We start from the raw sequence: 18,518 nt of genomic DNA on the forward strand, positions 1-18,518 counted from the left end.
GGATGTTGCTTGAATGCCAGCAAACACCAGGACCATACACTGCTATACTTTGTTATGCAATGATTCCAGACACGTGTTACTGGCCTGGCGTGGCAAAGTGCCCTACCTTGGAGGATGGAATAAGGCTGCCCTCCCCAGAAACCTTTTGCAAAGGCTTTGGGAGTACCTCCAGGAGAGCTTCATTGAGATGTCCCTGGAGGATTTCTGCTTCATCCCCAGACACGTTAACAGACTTTTCCAGTAGCTGTACTGGCCGTGAATGCATCCTAAGTCTTCAGGGCAAATTAATCATTAAACACGCTTGCTTTTAAACCATGTATTATATTTACAAAGGTACACTCACCAGAGGTGCCTTCTCCCCCTTCAAGGTCCGGGAGCCTGCCTTGCGAGGGTTGGGAGGGTATTGGATCCAGGGTGATAAACAGTCCCTGGCTGTCGGATAGAACGGTTTCATCCTCATCCTCCCCCTCATCTTCCTCGTCCCCTAAATCCTCATCCCTGTTGCGTGAGACTCCACACTTGCAGGAGTCCACAGACAGCGGTGGGGCAATGGTAGGGGCACCCCCTAGAATTGCATGCAGCTCATCATAGAAGCGACATGTTTGGGACTCTGACCCGGAGCGGCCGTTTGCCTCTGGTTTTTTGGTAGGCTTGCCTGAGTTCCTTAATTTCCACGCAGCACTGCTGCGGGTCCCTGTTATAGCCTCTGTCCTTCATGCCCTTGCAGATTTTTTCAAATATTTTGGTATTTCGTCTTTTGGAACGGAGTTCTGATAGCACAGATTCATCTCCCCTACAGCAATCAGATCCAGTGCCTCCCGTTCAGTCCATCCTGGAGCGCTTTTGCGATTTTGGGACTCCATGGTCACCTCTGCTGATGAGCTCTGCATGGTCACCTGTGCCACACTGGCCAAACAGGAAATGAAATTCGAAAGTCCCTGGGGCTTTTCCTCTCTACCTGGCTAGTGCATCTGAGTTGAGAGCGCTGTCCAGAGCGGTCACAATGGAGCACTCTGGGATAGCTCCCAGAGGCCAGCATCATCGAATTGTGTCCACACTACCCCAAATTCGACCCGGCGATGCCAATTTCAGCGCTAATCCCCTCCTCTGGGAGGAGTACAGAAATTGATTTTAAGAGCCCTTTAAGTCGACAAAAATGGCTTTGTTGTGGGGACGGGTGCAGGGTTAAATCGATCTAATGTTGCTAAATTCGACCTAAACTTGTAGTCTAGACCAGGGCCAAGGTGCCACAAGGACTCCTCGGTTTTTTTGCTGATACAGACTAACATGGCTACCACTCTGAAACCTGTCCTCTTTCTTGGTGTCCTAGAACCCAGAGGTCACAGCCTCCTTCCTGAGCTCCATCACCTTTGGCTGGTACACCAGGTAGGCAAAGCAGGGTGGGAGGGAGCCCAGGGCGGGAACAGCAGGGGTTGCAAGCTGGGACTGAGGGACCCCGGCAGAGTGGAGTGAGTTGTGGCGAGGCCAGGACTGGGATGGCAGGGAGGGGCATTGTGTAAGGCTAAGGTCTGCTCACCTTACTCTTGTTCTCTTACTCTGTTGAGTTTCACTGTCTGCCAGGTGCAGGAGGTGCAGGGTGGGAGGAATTGTGGGTGAAATGAGTTGCTCCTGGCTTGCACTGCAGCGAGATTGAGCACCCCAGAGGCAGCTTGGTTGCTTGGGACACGGTGGACTCAGCTGCCTGCACCCGGTGACCCCGAGTGTTGTCTTTGTGTCTGTTCCGGGCTGGGTATGAGGGACAGTCAGCAGGAGAGACCCGTTTCCGTAGTGTGCAGGAGAAGGTTTTGCTGACCAGAGGCTCTCTCTGCCCCACAGGATGGTTCTGAAGGGTTATCGCAAACCCCTGGAGATGGAAGATCTCTGGGACTTGAAAGAAAACGTGAAAACGCAGCAAATCTTCAGCAGGTTTGACAGAAACATGAGGGCCGAGGTGAGGAAGGCCCGTCGGGGGCTGGAGAGACGGCGCTGCAAGAGGAGTTTGCACGAGGCAGCCCCAGACCACAGGAATGGGCTCAGCAAGGCTCAGAGCCAAGACATCCTGGTGCTGGTAACTCTCTCACTGCCCTCTGGGCTGGACTTGGGGCTCTGGCTCCAGGTCACTGTGTCTCTGGCACAGGCCATTGGAGCTTTGGCTTTGCAATGACGTGAGTGAGGAGGGTTGGAGGGAACCCTCAATAGATGCTCCACATGTCTTAAGGTTTTCTCCCCTCACCAGCTCCCCACAGGCCTGTCTGACAACTCCCCTCTCCCTGGGCCATCAGTGCTGCTCCGTGATGAGCTGAGGGTCTAAGCACAGGGCTGTGACGCCCCTTCTCCTCTGGGGTTCTGTGCTGCCCACACATCCCTCCCAGCCCCGGGAACCAGCCGCCTGCAGCTCCCCCACCCCTTCCCGAGCACCCACTGCTTCCACCATCCCATGCTGCCTCCCTGCCATCCGGGACTGGGCCTTGCACCTGTGCGGAGCACCTGTCCCAGGGAAGAGCCCCTGAGTGGGGTGTCTGATCCAGGGAGAAGGGTGCCTTGGCTGGGGGGGGGGGGCACCTGTCCCGGGGAAGGGCCTCTGGGTGGGTGGGGGCACCTATGCAGGGTGTCTGATCCAGGGGGCCCATGGAGTGTTGGGTGTGGGGGAGGACCCTGTGGGGTGTCTGACCCAGGGTGGGTGTCCGGCAGGATGCCTGTCTGATCCAGTTTCCTTTCTCACATGCTGGCTCCTGTCTAGGAGGAGAAGCAGCCGAAGAGGAAGAAGAAGGAAGATGTGAGTGGCCCCAGTGGGGATTACCCCAAGGCCTGGCTGGCCAAGGTCCTGATCAGAACCTTTGCAGGGAACCTCCTGAAATCGGTGGCTTTCAAGCTGGTGCATGACCTGCTGGTGTTTGCCAGCCCCCAGCTGCTGAAGTGAGTCCCCATCTCTGGGCTGCCTCCACAGAGACCTCTCGCCTGCCCTGCACCCAGCCAGGAGCTAGGGCAGGCCCAGGGGGTTTCTCTGTGGACGGTGCAGGGACATGCCCAGACAAGGGGGCTGCTTCATGGTCCAGGGTTTAGCATCAGTGTCAGGTCCAGACTTTAGCATCAGTGGCTGGTTGTTCTAGATGGAATGAGGGTGGGGGACCCCGGGGGCTGGCGTCTGTGTGCTGGGGGTGGTGGCACCCCCAGGGTTAGTCTCTTTGAGGCAAGGGGTGGCAATACCCTTCTGGGTCTCTGTGGGGTGGAGGGGTGTTGGGGGGGCTGGTGTCTGTGGGGCAGGGGTGGCGGGATCTGTGTGGGGCTGGTCTCTGTGGGACAGGAGTTGTGGTATCCCGGGGGGGGGTGGTCTCTCCAGGGAGGGGTGGCAGCATCCTTGGGGGGCCGATCTATGCGGGTGGGGGTGTCCCTGGAGGGCTGGTCTCTGTGGGTAGGGTTTGTGGTGTCCCTGGTGGGTAGTCTCTGCAGGGAGGAAGTGATAGCATGCTTGGGGAGCTGGTCTCTGTGGGGCTGGGGTGGCGGTGTCCCTGGGGGGCTGGTCTCTGTGGGGCAGAGGTCTCCCCATGCCTGACTGGTCTCACGGGCTGCTCTGACCGTCAGACTGCTGATCTCCTTTGTTGCGGACCCCACGGCGTATGCCTGGCAGGGCTACCTCTACGCCTTGCTACTGTTCGTAACCGCGCTGGTCCAGTCCATCTGCCTGCAGCAGTACTTTCAGCTCTGCTTCCTGCTGGGCATGAGTGTGCGCACGGCACTCATGGCCGCTGTCTACAAGAAGGTCGGTGTGTGTACCCCCATCAGCATTCCCTGCCAGGAACAGCTGCAGGACGGCATGTCGGGCTTTCCTGCTCCCCCCAAACCCTGTCCCCCAAATACACTTCCCTCTTCTTGTGTCTTTGCCTCTCCTCCAAGGGCACCTATGAGCTGGGCCTTTGTTCCCCAGTGAAGGGGCTGGAGGTTTGGAGATCCTGGGAGTAAGCTGCCGGGAGTCATGCAGTAAGAACCATGCACACCAGGCCGGCTCCCTGCTGTAATCCCCATGCAGTGAAGCGCAGGCTGCAGAGTCCTGGTGGGAGGCATTTACCCACAATAGTGCAGCGGCCCCCAGAGCCAGGCGGGAGGCCCGGCAAGGAGGAGTGTCCAAGAGCCAGGACTCAGGAGTCAGTCCAGGAAGCTTGGCCCCCACCAGGAGCTGCTCTGATGCGTTTGGCCTCGACTTCACACGCAGCACTCTGCACGGCGCCCAGGGGCTGGGGGCTGACCTGGCCCCTGGTGACTGTGCTGTCCACCCTAGGCGCTCACTATCTCCAATGCCACCCGCAAGGAGTACACTCAGGGTGAGACGGTGAACCTGATGTCGGCCGATGCCCAGAGGTTCATGGATCTGGCCAACTTCATCCACCAGCTGTGGTCGGCACCACTGCAGATCGCCCTGTCCATTGTCTTCCTGTGGTGGGAGCTGGGCCCCTCCGTCCTGGCAGGGATCGGGGTCATGGTGCTGCTCATCCCCATCAACGCTCTCCTGGCCACCAAGGCCAGAACCATTCAGGTCAGTGGTTGGGCAGGGTCCACTCCCCGGGCTGGCCTGGCAAAGGCTTCCTCCTTGCCCCTCTCCGCTTGAGCCCCCCACGCACCAGCCACCCCGTCTTCTTCCCTCCAGTGCCCCTGCCCACGGCCAGTGGCTCTCCGGAGTGGGAATGTAGATGGGGTCCGAGAGAGGAAATGCAGAGCCTGCTTGGGGCTGCCCCTTTACCCTGCAGCCCGGAGGCCGCTCTGTGGAGCACCAAGCTCCAGCAGAGACCCCAGCCCTGTGAGCTGACCCTCCTGCACCTGTGCTGGTCCAGGCCCTGCCAGCGGGAGAGGGGGCCCGCCTGGAATAGACCGGAGTCCAGGGGTGGGGCCTGCAGATGGGGAGTGCTGGCAAGGCAGATGAGGGATGAGTGAGCCTGGGGCCGAGATGGGGCGTTTGTGGAGTTCCTGGGTTTTAGGAGCTGCTCTTTGCGTTGGGCTGGGGTTCGGGCTGGGGGATCCAACTCGCCTTTCTCACTGGCAGATGAAGAACATGAAGAACAAGGATCAGCGCATGAAAATAATGAATGAAATCCTTAGTGGGATCAAGGTGAGCACCATGGACCCCACCCCCGAGTGCCTGGCTGCCCCTCCCCCTCCAGGGCATTAGGGGCGTGCCTGGCTGCCCTGCCCCCCACCAGGACACCTGGGATTGGTGCCTGGCCATCCCCGCCCCAGGGCACATGGGGTCCCATCCTTCTCTGCATGGCAGCAGTCTGGCAGTGCCCCACCCCCCCAGCTGATGGCATGTGATGGTATAGGATTTGCTGTATGAGTCCAGGAAGGTGACCCCCATAATGCCCCTGGCTGGTTGTGCAGCTACCTATGGGTGGGGCTGCAGGCAGGAGAGTGAGACCCAGAGCCGGTGGATGGGGTGCTGCGTGCAGATGAGATGAGCCTTGGGAGCAGGGGTCACTGTGGGAGCTGGATCCGCTCATTCTGGTCGTCACTCAGATCCTGAAGCTGTTTGCCTGGGAGCCTTCATTTGAGCAACAGGTTGGGGAGATCCGGGTGCGTGAGCTGAAGGGCTTGCTGCACTTTACCTACCTTCAGGCCTTCTCCATCTTCATCTTCTCCTGTGCCCCGTTCCTGGTGAGTGCTCGGGGGCTGGCGGTGGTGGGAGGCCTCCGGGGAGACGGGGTTGCCTCCTGGGGTGGCAGGACAGATTGGGATATGCCCAGGATGATAAGGCTGTGGGCGTGGATGCGTAGGTGGTTTTGGGGGAGGGGAGGGGGGGATCAGGCTTTGAGGTTAGGGGGTAGGATGTGCCCAGGGGCTGACAGGCTGCGGATGGGGAGTAATGTGCCTATTCCCCGCACCATCCCATACTACCTCCCTATGATCAGGGACTGGGACTTGCCCTGGGCGGGGCGCCTGTCCCGAGGGGCCCCTGTGGCGGAGTGTCTGTCCTTGGGAAGGGCTCCTGTGCCAGGGCGTCTGTCCCAGGGAAGGCAGGCAAAGCACCAAAGTGTTTATTGTCCACTGTCCACTCTTCTGGGGAGACCCCAACAAGAGCTTTGGAGGGTCCCCCAGCTGGAGCGCTGTGTGTGGAGGACACATGGGCTGGGGCCCCAAAAGGAGCACCAAGCCCTGGGAGATGGGACCCTTGGCCTGAGCACGTGCCCCTGCATGCGGAGGATGGGATGCCGGGCAGGAGCACAAGGTGGGGTGGGGGTGAGGGCGTGGCTGCAGTGGCAGATGGGGCTGTGGCTCTAACACCCCCTGCCCCCAGGTCTCTGTGGCCAGCTTCGCTGTCTACGTCATGGTGGATGAGAAGAACATCCTAGATGCACAGAAGGCATTTACCTCCATCTCCCTCTTCAACGTGCTGCGCTTCCCCCTGGCCATGCTGCCCATGGTCATCTCCTCCTTGGTGCAGGTGAGCCCCCCGGGCAGGGCGGAGAGAAGGAGGTTGAGTCTTGGGCCCTTTTGTTAACCTCCAAATGAATCGTATGGTTCAGGCTCAGCGTGTGGGGCTCAGGAGGACTTGGGTTGCAAGGCTCCCTATCCACCCGGCATTCTGATTTATTTCCTCGGTGGGTCGAGTGTGTTGTGGCGGCACCCGGAGGCCCTGCCAGGATTGGGGCTGTAATTCGTCCAGTAGTGTCGCCTGGGATCGGAGATCTTTGGTAGCCGGGCCCATTGGGCCGCCCATGCATGCCATGAGTGGTGTCTGTGCAGTATAGCGCTGTGCAGTCCAGCCACCCTCAGTTCCTTCTCAACCGCCCTTGGTCTGGGATGGGATCCTGAGCAGAGCCCTTCGGACATCCCTAGCCTTTAGTAGTAGCAGTAATAGTCGTGTTTCTGTTCTTTTGTAGAATCGCCGTTTCCTTTCATTTTTCTTTCCCCTAAAAAAAAATTCCATTGCTCTTTCTTCCCCATTATTCTTTAACTTAGCATAGGTTTCCCTTTTTTAATATGCCTTTCCCGATCGGGAAACTCTCCCTGGTCGTTTATGCCCCAATCCCCCAGGTTTAAGAGGTGCCTCTCTTGCTGCGAAGCCATCCCCATGAGCAATGGTCACTCCTGGTGCATACACTGCCTCGGTGAGGGACACATCTCTCAGAAGTGTACCTGCTGCCTCAACTTGAAGGCCCATGAACTGAGGCTAAAACTTTTACTCATGGAGAGTTCTTTGCGACCAGCCTCAGACCCTGGCCCCGATGCCTCTCCTATGCGGTGCTCACCATCTGCCCGGTCATCAGCCGACGCTCACTCACTGCGCGCCACCAAGAGGAAACCCACCCTCTCTCGCCCAGGCAAAAAGGAAAGGGCCACAAGCTCCCCCGCTAAGGAGCTGCCTCAGAAAAAGGCATCCCCAGGGAGCTGTGAGGATGTTGTGGCTACAGACGTGAGACAGCTACCGTGACTGTCTGGGAACCTCCTGTACTGGTGCAAAGGACAGGTCCAAAGTGGGCGGGATCACAGGTGGAAACATGGTCTCTTGGCACTGAGAAAGACAGTGTAAGACTTTCAAAAGCGGTACCCACCACTTCAACAAAAATAATCATAGAATCATAGACTTTAAGGTCAGAAGGGACCATTATGATAGTCTAGTCTGATATCCTGCACAACGCAGACCACAGAATCTCACCCACCCACTCCTGTAACAAACCCCTGACCTATGTCTGAGCTATTGAAGTTCTCAAATCATGGTTTAAAGACTTGGAGGTGCAGAGAATCCTCCAGCAAGTGACCTGTGCCCCACGCTGCAGAGGAAGGCGAAAAGCCCTCAGGGCCTCTGCCAATCTGCCCTGGAGGAAAATTCCTTCCCAACCCCAAATATGGCTGTCCGCTAAACCCTGAGCACGTGGGCAAGACTCACCAGCCAGACACCCAGGAAAGAATTATCTGTAGTAACTCCGATCCCACCCCATCTAACATCCCATCACAGGCCATTGGGCATATCTACCGCTAATAGTTGAAGATCAATTAATTGCCAAAATTAGGCTATCCCATCATATCATCCATTCCATAAACTTATCAAGCTTAGGCTTGAAGCCAGATATATCTTTTGCCCCCACTGCTACCCTTGGAAGGCTGTTCCAGAACTTCATTCCTCTGATGGTTAGAAACCTTCATCTAATTTCAAGTCTAAACTTCCTGATGGCCAGTTTATATCCATTTGTTCTTGTGTCCACTGAATTGATACTGAGCTGAAATAATTCTTCTCCCTCTGTGGTATTTATCCCTCTGATATATTTATAGAGAGCAATCATATCTCCTCTCAGCCTTCTTTTGGTTAGGCTAAACAAGCCAAGCTCTTTGAGTCTCCTTTCGTAAGGTAGGTTTTCCATTCCTTGGATCATCCTAGTAGCCCTTCTCTGTACCTGTTCCAGTTTGAATTCATCTTTCTTAAACATGGGAGACCAGAACTGCACACAGTATTCCAGATGAAGTCTCACCAGTGTCTTGTATAACGGTACTAACACCTCCTTATCTCTACTGGAAATACTTCGCCTGATGCATCCCAAGACCGCATTAGCTTTTTTCACGGCCATATCACGTTGGCGGCTCATAGTCATCCTGTGATCAACCAATACTCCAAGGTCCTTCTTCTCCTCTGTTACTTCCAAGTGATGCGTCCCCAGTTTATAGCAAAAATTCCTGTTACTAATCCCTAAATGCATGACCTTACACTTTTCACTATTAAATTTCATCCTATTACTATTACTCCAGTTTACAACGTCATCCAGATCTTCCTGTATGATATCCCAGTCCTTCTCTGTATTGGCAAAACCTCCCAGCTTTAGTAGACATCACTCCGAAGTCACTTCCATCTCGGGGCACTGCTCTACAGTCACTGACAGTGGACCATCCATCACAACACCACTCAAAGAAGAAGGAACGGTGACTCCCCCTGTGCAGTAACGGAGGTTCTGAAAGATGTGTCCCTCCGGGTGCTCCGCTCCCCACCCTCCTTCCTCTCTGCTTCGAAGCGCACACACACACTCTGCAGCAGAGAAGGAACTGAGGGTGGTTGGACCACAGGGCGCTATATAGATGGTGCGAGACGGGGAGGAGCACAAGTGCAGCCCAGCGGGGGTGGGTGCCGAAGCTCTCCGAACCCAGGTGCAGGAGGTGTCCACAGGAGCGTCCTACAGGGGAGTGTCCACAGGAACACACACCTCGAAGCGCCCGAGGTGCTGCGCAGGGAGAGTAACCTTCTGGGTGCTGCACACACAGACACACGGCCCCTGCCTTTTTGTTCAATCTCGTGGGAAATACAGAACTGGGGAGTTGCCCCCAGGGTGTGAGGGTTGGGCTGGAAGATTCTGGAGCTCTCTACCCCACTCGGATGGATTTGTGTCTCACCTGTGTGACATCCCCTTTTGCTTCCTGCAGACCACCGTGTCCACCGAGCGGCTGGAGCGGTACCTGGGGAGTGGCGACCTGGACCCCTCAGCCATAAGAGATAACCCCAGTGTTGGTAAATAAACTGCCAGTCTTACAGAGGGCCCTGGTGTGCCTGTGGGGGGCCCGCTGCCACATCATGGGTGTGTAGGGCCCTCAAATACAACTCCCCATCAGCACCAGTGCATGTGGGGGGCACTTGGGCACAACCCCCACCCCATGTGTGGGGCCCTTAGATACATCCCCCCTCTCCCACCCAGTGTGTGGTGCCCCCTGGCACAATGTCCCCTCCACTCCTACCCCATGTGTGGGGCCCTTAGATACACCCTCCCCCACTCGCACCTCATGGGGGGGCACCTGGTTTTCAGGGTCCTGTGGTACAACAACCCTCCCCTCATGTGCAGGGCCCTTTGGGGAGGATTTCCTCCCTCAGCCCAAATCCAGGATCCACTAGGCATGAGGGGGAGCCCCCGAGTGGGCTGGTGGCTCCTGGGAGCTGGACACACTGAGTTTGGGGTTGGGCTGGGGAGAGATCTGTTCCCCACCCAGTCTCTGAGGTGCTGCCCGTTCTCTTGGCAGACTGTGCAATGCAGTTCTCCGAGGCCTCCTTTGCCTGGGAGCAGGGTGCCGGGCCTGTGATCAGAGAGTAAGTGTGCTGCGTTCAGGGCCTTGTGCTGTGCTGGGGGGGCTCCCTTCCCTGTTACTGACTTGCCAGGCAATCGCCTTGTGCTGTCATGGGTGGAACACAGCCCCCTGTGCAGCCTGGCCCTGCAGGACACACATCCCCCAGAGCAGAGACACGGGCAGCTGGAAACACCTGCTTCGCTGGCTTGTTCTCGTTGATCACATGGTCTGGGTCCTTTCATGACGTTTCCAGCCCCATGCAAGGCCCAGGTGGCAAGTCCAGGAGACGCAGGAGTCCAGGAAGGAGTCTGTGGTTAGCCTGGATAACGTAGCTGTTAGGGATGTAAAAATTTAACTGGTTAACCAATAAGCTTGAGGCTTATCGGTTTCTGTTAACAATTAAACTCCGCCCGAGGTCCCGGCTGCTGCCCCGCACGTCTGGGATCCTGGCTGCCGGCCCCGTACCCAGGGCTCTGCTGCCATCTGCGCCCAGCAACCCGGCTGCCACCACAGCGCAGAGCCCCAGGGCGGGCCGGCAGCCGGGATCTGTGGCATGGGATGGCAGCCAGGACCCTGGGCGCGGGCCGGAAACCAGGATGCCAGGCACACCGGGATGCTGGGCATGGGGTTGGCAGCAGGGATCCCCGGGCATGGGGATCCCCGGGCAGCAGGGATCCCCATGCTGTAGCAGCCCCCACATTCCTAATTCCCCGGTTAAACGTTTAACCATGTAACCATAGAATTTTAATTGGTTACACGGTTATTGTTTTTACGCGTTATTTACATCCCTAGTAGCTGCTCAGCGCTGCTTTGTGTCCCACTCAGCTCTCTTGTCCTTCCAGGGTCACTCTGGATATCAAGCCTGGGTGTCTGGTGGCTGTAGTCGGGGCTGTGGGCTCAGGGAAATCCTCACTGGTGTCAGCCGTGCTAGGAGAGATGGAGAACCTCAAGGGGCACATTAACATCCAGGTGAGAGGAGCTGCCCTGGGTGGAGGAGGCCCCGTGAGCTGCTGTTGGATCCTGGGGGGCACTTAAGAGTTCCCACCCCAGGCAAAGATGTGAACACCAAGGCCCCTCCCACCCTTCTCCCCAGCCAGTATCCAGGCCAAACAGCCTCAGTCATGACTTGCAGATTTCCCTGGTATTCCAGCTCTGGGACACCCTCTAGCTCTGCTGGTGCCCCTCAGCCCCGCCCCACAGCCTGCTGCTCTTCCAGCCCTGGGTTCCCTATGTGCATATCTTTGCCGATGCCCCTCAATCCTGATCTGCAGCCCCCCGCTACTCAAATTGTTCCTACCCGACTCTGCCAATACGCTTCAGACCTCCCTCACACACTTCATGCTATTGCTCCGGACATCCACTAACTGTCACAACCGATCACATGGCAGCTTGGTGCCATGGACAAATATCCACCCAGTTCATGGAAGTGAGAGCAAACCCTTGGTCTGTAGGGTGGAAAGGCTAGTTAGGGTCCTAGCCTCCAGCACCCTCTTCCCCCTAAGTCGTGGGGAGATGCAGTGAACAACATTTATCCTGCAGGATGTTTAGTGTCACAGGAATTATCAGCTCTGCCAAGCTGTCTGTTAAGAGCCAGAGCACACACCCCTGTTGTGAGTTCTGTACTTATGTTTCAGGAAAGATGTGGACAAATTGGAGAAAGCCCAGAGAAGAGCAACAAAAATGATTAAAGGTCTAGAAAACATGACCTATGAGGGAAGATTGAAAAAATTGGGTTTGTTTAATCTGGAGAAGAGAAGACTGAGGGGGGACATAATAACAGTTTTCAAGTACATAAAAGGTTGTTACATGGAGGAAAAATTGTTCTCCTTAACCTCTGAGGATTGGACAAGAAGCAGTGGGCTTAAATTGCAGCAAGTAAAGTTTAGGTTGGACATAAGGAAAAACATCCTGTCAGGGTGGTTAAGCACTGGGATAAATTGCCCAGGGAGGTTGTGGAATCTCTGTCATTGGAGATTTTTAAGAGCAGGTTGGACACACACCTGTCAGGGATGGTCTATAATACTTAGTCCTGCCTTGAGTGCAGGGGACTGGACTAGATGAGGTCCCTTCCAGTTCTAGGATTCTATTATTTCACCAGCCATGCATCAAGTGTAAACTCCTCAGGCATTATTACAGCCTAACCAGGGAGTCACAGACAGTACTCTTGGGTACTCTGATCTATCTTGTCACCCAGGTAAACTTGTCTTTGTGATAGATGGTCCCTTACACCAAAAATCACAACAACATTCAGTTTACTCCCAGTCCCAAAGGACCAGTCAGTCACTTTCCTCAGGTCAGTTGCACCTTAGATCTAACACCAAAGACAATGCTTGTAGCCAATCCTATAATAAATTAACTAAAGATATATTGACTAAGAAAAAGAAATGAGTGCTATTTACAAGGTTAAAGCAAATAAACAAACACACCAATGGGTTCCAATCTAAAGTTTCAAAAAGTAATAGAAGCTTCTATAATAAGCAAGCTCTATGTGTCCTTTAGGGCTAAGCGAGGCCAAGCATTGGGGATCTTTTGTTTATGCCTGGTAATTCTTGCCCTTCAAAGTCCAAGTGACATAAAAGATCCAGCTTCTTCTTTGGCAGGAATTTTTATTCCCTTCCCCCAGAGCTCAAGCTGATGGGATGATTCCTCTTCCTGGGAGTGTGGGGAGCAATTAACAACGTCTTTGTCCTCTCATGTTTCACAATGGCTCCTTTGTTTCAATGGGCTTTCTTGGTGGGCAAGGCCTAACCACTTCAATAGGAAGCCAGCATTTTACATTAGTTAATGCTTCGTTCCTGGTTCACAAGTTACACAGTTACAGGGGATTACAAAGTAAATGCTCAATATAACCTTAAAATGTGGGGTACAGATGTTGTAAGTGAGATTACTACATGCAGCTCCTACCAGCATTTCATAATGTCTAACCACATTCTCATACACCTCAACTTTATTTGAACAATGCCAACACACAGCTGAGCCAGACTGGTTTCCAGCAATGTATTGGTCTATGTTCAGCTGAGGCCTAGAGGCCTTGGCATGAGCTGGCACCTGGTCTGCCAATGTCACAATCTCATCTTGGCTTTGTCTAGTTCCCTGCACAGGGGATGTGACTGCTCCCATCCCAGGCCCAACTCCCCCATCCCTCCTTTCCCCAGCCCCTAGTCCAGGGCCCAAGTCCTGCACTGACTGGATGAGTCAGCTCAGATTGGGCTCTTCCCTCCAGGGCTCTGTGGCCTACGTTCCCCAGCAGGCCTGGATCCAGAACGCCACGCTGAAGGACAACATTCTTTTTGGGTTAGAACTGGATGAGGCTAGGTACCAGCGGGTTGTGGAGGCCTGTGCTCTCCTTCCAGACCTGAAGCTGCTCCCTGGAGGTGACCTCACGGAGATTGGAGAGAAGGTATTGGCACTGGGCATGTCGGGGAAGGAGAGTGTGATGGAGGGGAAGGCTGGGAGGAGGCGCCCTGGGGAGTAGGTGGGGGATAGGAGCGGGGGAGGTGTCTGGGGTGGCTCAGAGAGGGTGGAGGGTGTGTTAGTGTAGGAAGCTTGAGGGTCGTGCGGTAGTAGGAATGGGTGGCTCGTGGGTATCTGAGGAAGGTAGAAGAAGAGGAGGAGGTATGTGGAGTTGGGGAGGTGCACGGGTGTCCAAGGCTGAGGAGGAATGTTTGGTGGTAGAAGCAGCAGCCCCTGGGTGTGTATTTGGGAGGTAATGATGGGGGACACTTGGGGAGTGTCTGGAGCTCCTAGGGGTGGGATGGGGGTGGCATAGAACATGTGGCGCTCGGGGGAAGGGCTGTCTGGAGCACGTGGGGGTAGGGTGGGGGTGCAGAGAGCATATGGGGCACAGGGGGGCTGTCTGGAGCACGTGGGGGTAGGGTGGGGGTGCAGAGAGCATATGGGGCACAGGGGGGCTGTCTGGAGCACGTGGGGGTAGGGTGGGAGTGCAGAGAGCATATGGGGCACAGGGGGGCTGTCTGGAGCATGTGGGGGTAGGGTGGGGGTGCAGAGAGCATATGGGGCACAGGGGGGCTGTCTGGAGCACGTGGGGGTAGGGTGGTGGGGTGCAGAGTGTGTATGGTGCTCAGGGTCAGTCTGGAGCATGGGGGGGAAGCAGGGGGTGGCAGAGAGTGTGTGGTACTGGAGGGCTGTATGAGCCTGTGGGGGTTGGGTGGGAGTGCAGAGAGCGTATGGTGCTATCTGGATCACGTGGGGTAGGACGGTGCTGCAGAGGGCGTGGGAGCGTATGTTGCTTAGGGGCTGTCTGGAGCATGTAGGAGTAGGATGGGGGTGCAGAGAGTGTATGATGCTCAGGGGGGGCTGTCTGGAGAACATGGGAGTAGGGTGGGGGTGCAGAGAGCGTATGGTGCTTGTCGGGGCTGTCTGGAGCATGTAGGGATAAGGTAGGGGGTACAGAGTGTCTGGAGCCTGTGAGGGTAGGGTGGGGGTGCAGAGAGCGTGTGATGCTCGGGGGGGGGCTGTCTGGAGAACATGGGGCTGGGTGAGGGTGAGTGAGCACCAGTGGAAGACTTTGCTCCCCTCAGTCAGCACACTGGGGTGCCGGGAGAGACCCAGGACTTACAGTCAGGTGCTTTCCCCTACCAGGGCATTAACCTGAGTGGGGGCCAGAAGCAGCGGGTCAGCCTGGCTAGGGCAGTGTACAGCAACGCAGATATCTACCTTCTCGACGACCCCCTGTCGGCCGTAGATGCTCACGTGGGGAAGCACCTCTTTGACCAGGTGCTGGGGCCGGACGGGCTGCTGCAGGGCAAGGTGAGAACAGCCCCAAACTAATCGGGGCAGGGAGCAGTCCCCACCTAGGAGATTTCCCCCATCAACCCTCATCTGGGGCACTTCTGGTGTGGCCCCCTCTGCAGCCAGGCAAGCCCTCTTAGTGGCTTAACAGGGGGCTTGAACGAGGGGCTAGTTGGTGGGCAGTTCTGTGCAGTTGGCAACAGGAACACCTCCAGGCTCTCCACTGGGGGCGTGAGTGGACGAGGGGGGCCCTGTGCATCCCCAGCCAGGGGTGAGGGTAGATGACAGAGTGCCCCGCAGGTTCCCAGACAGAGCTGGGGGAATCACAGAATATCAGGGTTGGAAGGGACCTCAGGAGGTCATCTAGTCCAACCCCTTGCTCAAAGCAGGGCCAATCCCCAACTAAATCTAAATGGTGAAGGGGCATGATGGGGAGCCTGGCAGGTCCCTAGCGGGGGGCAGGAGTGGATGATGGGGAGCCCGTTGAGTCCCCAGCTGGGGACGGTAATAGGTGAGGGGGAGCCCTCTGGGTCCCCAGCTTGGGGCAGGGCTGAAAGAGGGGGAACCCTGTGAGTCCCCAGCCAGGGGGGGAGTGGGTGAGGGGGAGCCCTGCAGGTCCCCAACCAGGGGGGGGAGGTAGGTGATGGAGTGCCCTGCCGGTCCTCAGCCGGGGGTGGCATGTGTTTCCAGCCAAGGACACGGGAGGGGGCGGCAGTCCTGTAGCTGCTGGACCCTGTAACCTCTGTGCCATTCTTCGTGGCAGACCCGGATCCTGGTGACGCACAGTATCAGTTTCCTGCCAAAGACGGATGAGATTGTCGTGCTGGTGGCCGGTGCCGTGTCTGAGCAGGGCTCCTACAGCACCTTGCTGGCTAACGGGGGGGCCTTCGCTCAGCTCTTGAGCATGTATGGAAGCCAGGAGGGTAGCACCCCCGAGGGGGAGGCCACAGGTACAGGGGCATGTGCTGGACCCAGGGTCAGCTTCATACAGGTGCCCATGGAGTCCTGTTTTGTGCTGTGTTGCCCAGAGCGCCGCAGTGTTGGCGGGAGGAAAGGAGACAGCCCTAACTCACCCACCTGGGGTTTGCCCCTGTTAACGAGGTGTGACAAAGTTCTGTCCTTGCCTCCGTGGGTCCCGCGTTTCCTGGCGGATTTCGCTAGCCTCAGAGGCTCACTGTGACCCTCCACGTAACCCGTCTTTCTCTAGGGACAAGGGTCACAGTTTACTGAGCCATTTTCATCATAAGCCAGCGAGGGAGGTGAGAAGTTATCCTTCCTTGCACAGTCTCTGTTGTCTCCCAGTCTCAGTGATTAATCAGAGGGCAAAGGTGGGGGCGGGAAGCCTGGGCCCACCCTCTACTCCGGGTAGAGTAGCCCGGGGACCCTAATAGTATCAGCTATGGTAGCTGACCTTTTAGAAACATGACATATACAATTCCCTGGGCTACTTCCCCCACCGCAGCCCTCACTTCCTCAAGCTCCACTTCACCCTTACCTCAGGGCCTCCTTCCTTGTGCCTGATATGGTGTGTACTACTCAGCCTCTCCAACAGCACAACTTCCTCCCACAACTCCTGACATACACACCCATCAGACTAACTGGGAGGCTTTTAACTAGTTTCAGCCAGTCCCCTGATTGGCTTCAGGTGTCCCAATCAACCTAGCCTTCTCCCTGCCTTCTGGAAAGTTCTTAATTGGCCCCAGGTGTCTTAATTGACCTGGAGCAGCTGCCATTTCACTTAACCTGGTACCAGGGATTTGTTTAGCGTGGAGCTAACATATCTATCTTCCACTACTTTTCTATAGCCATCTGGCCTTGCCCCGTCACAGAGGGTAACACTAATACAAGGAGAGTCTCGGCCTGCACTGTCTCCGGGGCTTGGGTCTGTCTCTGCAGGGCCTTTCTGTTTCTGCCCCTTCCCCTCTGCCTCCGGGGACACACCAACCCTGCCTCCTCCTGAACTGGACCCAGTGTGACGCAGCTCGTCTTACCTCAGTATGAGTCAGCAGAAAGAGCTATATGGCTCTGCAGGAACCTTGCCCTGACCCCTGCTGGGAACCTTCCCACCCACAGTGGTTCCCAGAGCATGGTCTCTTCTCCTTCCCTGTTCAGCTTGGCTGGAGCTCAGGCCCCAAAGCCCCATGCTGCGGCTGGGAGACCGCGCTCACCTTGCCGCTTGGACGTTCCCCTTTCTGTGGCTAGGAGCAAGCCCAGCGTCTCACCTGAGGAGAGTGTGCAGTCCTGGGAAGCCAGAAAAGGCCCTTGGTTTCCCCAAGACGGGCCCTGACAAGGAGTGGGACGGTTCCACCTAGAGAACACTGCACTCTTACTCCTAGGGGCGAAGGGTTCCCACTCCAGCTCAGAGCAGGGGTCTGTGTAGCCCAGTACCCCATCTCCAACAGGGGCCACCAGCACCAGCTGCTTCAGGGGAGAGAGCTAGGAACCTGTCAGATGGCAGCAAGAGTGATCAGCAGACAGTAGCCCCTCCTCAGGGCCTTGGTTTGCATCACCGGAGGTGGGGATTCCCCGCGCCCTGTATATTCCACTCCACACTTTTCCAAGAGTCTGTTTTAGTCTGACACATTGTTCGATATAGTCTTTTGAGCCCCCAGGAATTACATCTCCCCACTCCAGAGGTTACATACATCCCTGCCCACCATCACACACAAGCCGTTCATGTAATACAATGGACCCCAAGGATACTTGAGCACAGTTTAATAAGGGCTCCTGAAGGTATTGCAGGGAGCTCTTGGCTGCTGTGCAGGAGGACACAGCACAGGCCTGGTACTACGTAGCCGTGTGCTGCTCTCTGTTCAATGCCGAATGCCACATCCAGTCCAGGTGCCTCCTAACTCCTGTGTCTGCTATTTCAGTGGAAGCTGCAGAGGAGCAAGACGGCGAGGTCCCTGAGACTAGCCCGGAGGAAGTGCCAGCTGACATAGTGACCATGACCCTGAAAAGAGAAGCCAGCATCCAGCAGAGAGGATTCAGCCGCAGGTAGGAACCTGTCCCCAGTCATTGGATCTCATTCCCCCACCACCAGAACCTCTCCCTTTCCGTCCCTCTCCCTGTCCAGGCATCTCCCTCTACCCTGGGCCTCTGCTGGGCTTCCTGGGATGGAGGGGCCCTGTGTGAGGCTTCACTTCTTGGGGAACCTGTGGGAAAGCGTCTGAGAGCCCTGGTCTCTGGAGCCTCCCTGACCTGCATGGCATGTGGGGCCCTCTGCTTTGCTCAGCTGCTGATCGGAAAGGGCCTGTCTGTCATGGTTCTGCTCCCCAGCCCAGGCTCGGCAAGTTCCTGCCTGCAGGGTTTCTCCAGCAGTCTTCCCCCCACGCTCCCCTGTTGCAGCTGCCTCCCGACCCCACCGCTTTCTGCTCCCCCACAATGCACTGGGCAGGATCGCGCTGCTGAGTAGCTAGCTTCCCCTCTAGTGTGACTTATCCAGCGGTTTCTGTATGTCAGACATCCAGCCCTTGGGCTTTTCCCTGGGGCTGGCTGGCTGGGCAAAGGTGTGTCCGGAGTGCGGGGCTGGGCTTGTTTAGCTGGAGAGGGTGGGAACAACGCTGGACTCGGAGGAATTACCAAAGGGTCCAGTTGAAATGTTTCTCTCGCCAAAGTCAGTGAGTCCCATGGCTGGTCCCTGGCAGATCCCGCTGCAGCCAGCATGCTGGAGCGGGAGGCTCAGTGCGGGGCGAGGCGGGTGGGTGGCTCCAAGTGCAGCTGCCCCGTGGCTAACG

The 18,518-nt window shown here is 56.5% G+C and overlaps 1 protein-coding gene across 2 annotated transcripts in view; it reads left to right on the top strand.

Annotated features, from left to right (window-relative positions):
- The window catches only part of ABCC2 (ATP binding cassette subfamily C member 2), a 65,543-nt gene that overhangs the window by 21,009 nt on the left and 26,016 nt on the right, over window positions 1-18,518 (top strand). For both annotated transcript variants that reach the window (XM_073354678.2, XM_073354677.2), the window contains exons 6-20: window positions 1,331-1,386; window positions 1,837-2,068; window positions 2,741-2,916; window positions 3,583-3,760; window positions 4,277-4,531; window positions 5,036-5,101; window positions 5,506-5,643; window positions 6,284-6,430; window positions 9,397-9,481; window positions 9,985-10,051; window positions 10,872-10,998; window positions 13,253-13,429; window positions 14,632-14,799; window positions 15,545-15,731; window positions 17,655-17,778. In XM_073354678.2, the coding sequence (XP_073210779.2) occupies window positions 1,331-1,386; window positions 1,837-2,068; window positions 2,741-2,916; window positions 3,583-3,760; window positions 4,277-4,531; window positions 5,036-5,101; window positions 5,506-5,643; window positions 6,284-6,430; window positions 9,397-9,481; window positions 9,985-10,051; window positions 10,872-10,998; window positions 13,253-13,429; window positions 14,632-14,799; window positions 15,545-15,731; window positions 17,655-17,778 (2,183 nt within the window). The remainder of the gene's footprint in view (window positions 1-1,330; window positions 1,387-1,836; window positions 2,069-2,740; window positions 2,917-3,582; window positions 3,761-4,276; window positions 4,532-5,035; window positions 5,102-5,505; window positions 5,644-6,283; window positions 6,431-9,396; window positions 9,482-9,984; window positions 10,052-10,871; window positions 10,999-13,252; window positions 13,430-14,631; window positions 14,800-15,544; window positions 15,732-17,654; window positions 17,779-18,518) is intronic.

The sequence above is a fragment of the Lepidochelys kempii genome, chromosome 7 (assembly GCF_965140285.1).
Source record: "Lepidochelys kempii isolate rLepKem1 chromosome 7, rLepKem1.hap1, whole genome shotgun sequence".
NCBI classification, from domain to species: domain Eukaryota; kingdom Metazoa; phylum Chordata; order Testudines; family Cheloniidae; genus Lepidochelys; species Lepidochelys kempii.